The sequence below is a fragment of the Saccostrea cucullata genome, unplaced genomic scaffold (genome assembly GCF_032062105.1).
Source record: "Saccostrea cucullata isolate Sc308-1 unplaced genomic scaffold, CSIRO_AGI_Scuc_v1 ctg88, whole genome shotgun sequence".
Lineage (NCBI taxonomy): Eukaryota > Metazoa > Mollusca > Bivalvia > Ostreida > Ostreidae > Saccostrea > Saccostrea cuccullata.
Genome location: NW_026930139.1, coordinates 99713 through 107086, shown reverse-complemented (window position 1 = coordinate 107086; position 7374 = coordinate 99713). Strand labels below are relative to the sequence as shown.

The 7374-nt window shown below is 34.4% G+C and overlaps 1 protein-coding gene and 1 pseudogene across 1 annotated transcript; both read right to left on the bottom strand.

The window, feature by feature from the left end:
- Positions 1–1365: 1365 nt before the first annotated feature.
- On the bottom strand, positions 1366–4352 carry LOC134283013 (uncharacterized). Its single transcript, XM_062765432.1, has 5 exons — positions 4343–4352; positions 4098–4240; positions 2525–2927; positions 2288–2410; positions 1366–1963 (listed from the first exon to the last, which is right to left on the bottom strand). Exons 1-5 carry the CDS (start codon positions 4350–4352, stop codon positions 1914–1916), a joined length of 729 nt encoding a protein of 242 aa, XP_062621416.1. The 3' UTR covers positions 1366–1913.
- LOC134283012 (uncharacterized) lies at positions 4353–6642 on the bottom strand (annotated as a pseudogene).
- Positions 6643–7374: the final 732 nt, after the last annotated feature.

Below are 7374 nucleotides of genomic sequence, written 5' to 3'. Positions count from 1 at the left end.
AGAATCATTATAGCCAACATGTAACATTATTTATTATATATAGATATAATAGTCTAGATGTGGAGCGGTCCAATTTCCGCCCCCGATATACCGTATATCCGGGTTTTTTTTGCGTGTTGCAAATTTTGCGAAAAAATTCAGATTTGTACATTTTTTATTTTGCGTTACTTATTTTTTATCGATTTCAAACAAAAAAGTGAATTTTTTTTAGAATGGGGAATTACGTCTGTATAACAACACAGTCTTGATTGGAGAGTTATCTCTCTTTTTATGCCTATGACAGATTTAATGTCAAATCTTAAGTAAGCAAAACGTTTTGATAAGTTTATTAATAAATGACAAAACACGCATGCAAGTATATTAACATATTACACATCAATATACATGTACATTGTAATTTTAAATTATTGTAGAAAGCGTCTGTGTTTTCGTCTCGTGAGTTCGTCACGCGAGCAAGTCAGGATTAGTCGTCAAGAATACCACTCTCGATAAAGCCGTTTTTTATTACGTCTGGTTTTGATTTCATGTGATCATAAAGTTTCACAAGCCATTTTGCACCTAGTTCCTTCATTCTAGTGAGAGATAGATCAACGTGCACACAACTTTCTTTTTCGTTTTTCGATAGTTTCACAACTTCATCCGCGTAGAAGTGCTGGAACTCTAGAAGTGCTGGAACTCCGATTTCAAGAAATCCTTGGCGCACTTATTTACCGACAAATCCATAGGCTGCAGTTTGTCTGTACAGTTTGGGGGAATTGTGGCATACAAAAGCCTTTTTGACTTTAAAAGACTGCGAAATTCTTCCGTAATTTGTCCTCTAAAGCAATCAAAAATTAACAGGCTTTTCTGGCCAAGCGGCAGATCGTATTCTTCCCTGATATTGGCTATATAAGAACAGATGATTTTATTCACGTATTCGATCATAGTGCTTTCGTTGGCCCAATGATTTTCAGAGTGTGTTATATGAAACGTGTCCGGGAATTTTGTTCGGGGGTGGCACTTGTCAGTTTTCCCTCCGTATATTAATTGCATGGGAAGGAAATCTCCCGCCATTGATCCAGCAAATGTCCCTGTAAAGAAAAACCAGGTATTAACAAGCGATCTAGTACACAGTGTGTATACCGTTATCAAAGAACGAAACATAATTACAGTGGTAGAGTTAAGATACCAATTAATTGATTGACTCATTTAATGATAGACTGCTAATTTACGCATTCTAAGTATAATTGGTAGAGTACCTGTAATTTGCCTCTTGTCGTCGATGCCACAAATTTCAACTCGTTTAGAGCCCTCTGGCGCCATGGTCCACTGCGAGACGGGAACAATGTGTAACCCAGTTTGGTCCCAATTAATAACTAACAGGTCCAGCACAATATCTTTAACAAGCTATATTGCTTTATGTAGCTATATAGCTTTATCAAGCTATTGGCAATAGCTTTATCAAGCTATTTTTCGTATTGAAAATACAAAAAAAATTATGAAAAATAAAATTTTTAAAGTCGAATTCTGAGTTGTTGTCAGTATAATCACCCATGCGTAAATATTCTTACAAACAACAAGAGACAGTATAAAAGAGCGCCTAATCGCGAGCTGAACGGATACAAATCTGTGATTTATTTAAAAGCGGTTAAGAAATTTTAGAAAGCAGAAGAAGAAAAAATTCTCATTATGGTAGGTGCAAAAATATTTTGTATACGCCTTACCTAATAATTTCCCACAAACTATTTCAGGCTATAACACAGCAATCCTTAGAAATTAAATTTAAAATTTTGTGCATCTTCCATCAGAAATGACAAATGAGTACTAAAATTAGGAAGAATATTAAATAAAAAGTCTTGACAACACTTACAATTCGGTGCATGTGTTCCCGTATCTAATCCTTCCTCCATTACACCGGAAACAGAATTATAAATCTAAAGGCAAGATGCGGAATCAGGGACTTCGTCATCTTGTAGGTCAAAATCTACGGAGACGCAATGGTGTTAAAATTATAATGTTTTTGTTCTTCGCAAATATGATGTAACAATTTACTTATGTTTTATTTGTCAGATTGAAAAATTAAAATAAATAAAATTTCTCAAATAAAATATATTTATTAGAAATTGATAAATCATATATACAGGAGAAAATCAACCCTGGAAAAAAATAAAAAAGGACAGAGAAAGAGGGGAAAACCGAGAAGTGGGCCAGTATTAGCATCATTTATTGAGGAGGACCAAAGAAGACATGATGCAGTGTTTAAAAGAAAGAAAACTATATTAAAAAAGGTAATAAGGCATATTTTTACCTTGAACATCTCTCACGTCCTGCAAACTGTCCACAAGCTCCAAAAGTTCCTTGTAGAATTGGACATATAATTTTTTGGTTCCAGTCTTTATTTCTTTTATCCATTTAAGTCTATTTTGCTCTCCTTCAAGAAATAAATAAGAAATATGTTATGGAAAAATATTAATGAAGATGAATAATGCCAGTGTACTTTCTTGGCAGAAAGGGGGAGGTTGGGGGGGGGGGGGGTAACACATACCAGCATCATAATCCAAGTCCAGTAGATCCTCCAGCTGCTCCTCTATCTTTGCAGAAATTTCTGTTTTCGTCTTATTTTCGATAGAATTAAAATTGGTACGATCAATAGATGTAAAAAATATAGGTTGTAATGAAATGGAGGGTTTAAATGAATTTTGGTTTGATGTTTCCTGGAAATAAAATAGACGATTATTCTTGCATTTTTGAGAAAAATGTACGAGTTCATGATCTAAAGGTTTGTTTGACAGAGAAGTGTGGTCTTTTGCTTCATGGGGAGATATCAGATATTCGGATTCTCTAAGTTCTGCTCTCCATTGAAAGATTTCATTCTTAAGATCCGTATGATAGATGGAGTCTTCTGTAGCATCCTTCACCCCGAGCTGTTGTTTAATGTTGCTGTTAATCTGCAATGCAGTTAAACATTGCCATTTTCAAAGTTATGTTTCAAATAACCTACAGTGTTTGCCCATGGGCATCAACTTTCACCTTAATGAAAAATAAATTATAGACTCACCCATATCTGTAATTATTGAGTGATTGCATAGCATCATTTATTACCGATAATCTTGTGAAAATTTTCTTTAAGGCAAAAGAGTTATACAACTTAACAAAATGTGAAGTGTTGTTGGTTATAAAATCACCCTCAGGCAAGGTTGCAACGTTTGCAACACCTTTTTTTGATGAGGTACGATGCCATTTACTATCATAAATTAAACGACTTCGCGTTTTCATTGTTAATTTCTGTCAAATATATTTCTCTTTTATAAATGTTCGTTTTTCTTTTAGATCAATCAACGTTCGTTATGTTCGGGTATTTAATTTTATCTTTATAAGACATGTTTAAATTTTTATTCAGGAACTGCAAACAATCCTGAACCCCTCGAACGGAAATTCTAAACTTCCCTCTTCTTCTTCCAACCCACCTCAGTCTAATTTAACACATGTATCCCACTCTCCTCCTTCACCTATCATTCAAACTTCTGCTATATCTTCCCCCCAACACTCCTCTCTTTCGTCACCACCTCCTTCATTTCCCTCTCCTCAACCCACTATTACTACTAAAGTCACCGTTCGGGCTGAGGTTCATCCTGCTCCACGTCAGCAACAGACAACTCCCAACTCCACAACTGACGCCGTGCCTATACCCACGAAGAGGAGGAGGACGGATTTATTTAAAAATAAATATACACAAACTGAAGGAATAAAGTCCAAAATTCCAGACACTTGTAACATATGTTTTAGCAGTAAAGAGTATGGGCATTGGGTGGGGTGTGACAAACCACGTTGCGGGTACTGGCTACACGACCAGTGTGTTGGATTTTTTTTCCCTTCCTCGGCAAGTATAAAGAAAATCAAATTTAAATGTCCAGCACACAGATAAATTGATAACCTATGGATGCTGTACATATTTACGTGGATGTGTGTATGTACATTTCTTATGTTTTGAGTTCTTTATTGTTTATGTATGCATACGTTTTTATGTTTTGCTGTTTTTGTCTTCTTCTTATTTCTTCGTAAGGAATTACAATGTATTATTTAAATGACTACTTATTCAAATATTCTAGTAAACTAACTTTTTCCAAGTTGTCCAAATTTCTACATGTCTGCTGCCAATGTTTTTCTTTTGGAGCACCACTTGGTAACCAACTTTTTGCTTGGCGATTTTTGGCCTCGAGGATGAAGTCACATCCCTCCCCTTTGCTTGGATGTCCAGATTCTAAGATTTTTATTAATATTCAAATCATATTTATTATTCATATATTATCATTATGAAGTACACCATTTATAAAATGTATTTAAATTATGTGCAGTGCTGTACTTTTTGTCATTTATGTGCCAGATATATTGCAACTCTTACGAGTGAAAGTTTCGTGATCCTGCAGGAATTGTCGTACTTCAGCAGGTGCACAGACTCTCATGACTAGGTCTGTCATTTCTATCTGCTGATAGTTAGTTTTCCCCATTCCAAAATACAATGGGGAAAACTTCACTCTGGCTGCAAGAATAACGCTGCTGTTGTTGCGCCGTACACCAGCACGAAACAGGTAGACAGCTAGGGCATAGGTGTAAATTGCCTCCAGTAAGAACCTATATGATATGCTTTATATTGAAAAAAAAATGAAATATTTATTTTGAAAAAAAATATATATAAATAAGTGTAAATTACTAAAAACTTCACTTGTAATTAGGATCCTGCACATCCTGGCACCAGGTGAAAAAACCTTTCGCCGACGGTTCCAAACTACTTTCGAAGCAATATGATAGAAATGGCTGCAATAATTCGTCTCCTGTATGTTAAATAATGCATTGTTTATTTACATATTAAAAACAACAACATAAATTAAATATTTACTTTCTTATACACATACTTTATTGTTAATGCACTGACCTGTGCCTAATAGTAGAATCTCTATAAATTGCATCGCCTTGTGATGGTCGTTTCCATCAAGGCAGGATTGAAGCGCTTTGGGTGTTCTATATCCCAAAAGTTTGGCTAAGTCCAAACCCAGAACTTGCCAAACGAGCTTGATGACAGCTGTTTTATAGATTATAAAAATTTCATGAGTGCAGATTAAAGAAAATCCAATCATAATGTTATATATATATATATATATATATATATATATATATATATATATATATATATATATATATATATATATATATATATATATATATATATGGGTGTGGGTGTGTCATGCAACTCTGTAGTATTTATATTTTTTAATTCAAATGTACTTGATAAGGAAGGTAAAGAAGTACCTTTAGCCATGTTTATTTCAAAATGTCCAAGACCAGGCTGGACAAGGAAATCTTGTAAGTCTGGGTTGTCTTGGAGTATCCTCTGACATAAAAGGTACGGGAGACCATCACAGCCGATGATGCTCCATTTCCTGGCATTGGGTATTCCTAATTCTTTTTTAAGATTTTGTAAAACAATTTTGACAGATTCAAATGAACATGGATTGACAGAAATTGGATTACCCATGAGAATAGAAGGAGGTTCTTTGTGGTTATGGTCTAAAAAAACAATATGAATCAATTTTACATCTACTTTTATCTGTGAATTTTGTTCTTCTTGTTCTTGATTAATGATGAAATGGTATCTTCTGGAGACGTGAGGCCAGGGCGTTGCTGCGTTGCTAAAACCTGTAATCTTTCTTTAATAAAATTTTCTCTGAGATCTCTAAAAATGTCTTCATAATACTTTGTAATATTTAAAACTTCATTAATACAATCTGAAATTGAAGAATTGTACAGCCAGTATCTAGGAGAAAGGGCATCGATTGTCTGTAAATCATGAGAGGGTTTAGAAAAGAAATGCACAACAGTTGTAACTGTGCTAAGTATAGCCTTAGCGTCAAAACGCACTCTCCAGTTCCTTGCAAGAACTTGGTTATTGTCAAAGTATGTTATAACATCGTACAATAAAGGAACTTGCACTGGATTTTGTGAATGTTGATCAATCCAATTCAGGATTGAAGTATAACTCCCAGCTGGGTGCGCACAAGAATAGAGGTTGCAGACTGTCTTGCTGCTACAAACGTAATAGTTTAATAGATTTACACTAAAGGAAAATGGTAAAATGATATTGTTTGCAACCAGAGAATATAAATGCTCGATGGCAAAGACAACCTTTGTTTTCTCAGAGGAAGACATGTTCTTGAACTCTTTCCCGCAAAGCGACTCTAAAAAAGAAGTAAGGACACTGTCTCTTTCCATAACCCATTTATCAATGTCACAAGTTTTTAGAAAGTCTATGTTTTTGTATTGGCCACTCACATTTTCAGATATGTCACTCCTCATTAACTTGCATTCTCTATGACCGATGGCCTCCGCAATTCTTTTCACATTCTTTTCAGATATATTATTTGTTCGAATTATACATATTATTTGATTAACAAGTTCATCTTGTTCACTTTTATCACTGGCTAGTAATTGTTTTTCTGCATACGCCGCACAAGATGTACAGATGTACACACAACTTCTGGTAAGGTACCCATTTTCTATTAGGTAATGTATAATTTGTGCACGAATTTTATTGCTTGAAATTCTGTACACTTTATAGCTGGTGTCTTTTGAAAAATTACCATGTTCCTTACAGCTACAAAGGGGCATGGTTTTTCTATAAAAAATATATATATATATATATATTCATTGATATAAAGCGCTTTAGATAAAAGTTTGAGTTTATCATTTGAATTTGGATTTTATTCATTGATATAAACGGAGTTGCGCCCCCCCCTTTCCACATTGAAATAATAATCTTAAATTCATAAATACATTTAGTAATACACGTGCCCCATAAAAATATTTAAAGCCTTACACTAATAACTAAAATAAAATCAAATATACGCCAAACTCTTCACTTTTGCCAAAAATTAAATCTGACTTTGCATTCCTACATTATTAATCAAAGTTGGCTTCCATACTTTACAAGAAAGTAACGGAAAATTTACCGTTAACCGGGTTTCCTCTGCAACTACGTGCACCACAGTACATCTGGTTTGACGGGAACTGATTAAACAGCACACAAGACGCAGGGCATGGTGAGTTTTATCCCAGAATTAAGTTTTAAAACTTATTTCACTTATAAACAGAACTCATCACCATCACTTTCAGAACTTTCCAATGTTGAGCGCCTCAAATGACGCACTTTTATACCCTCTTTTTTGTGAGTGAGTAATTTATACGCACGGGTGAACATACTGACAACAACTCAGAATTCGACTTCTTAGATTTTATTTATTATTATTTTTTTGTAAATTCATACATGAAAAATAGCTTGATAAAGCTATTGCCAATAGCTTGATAAAGCTATATAGCTACATAAAGCAATATAGCTTGTTA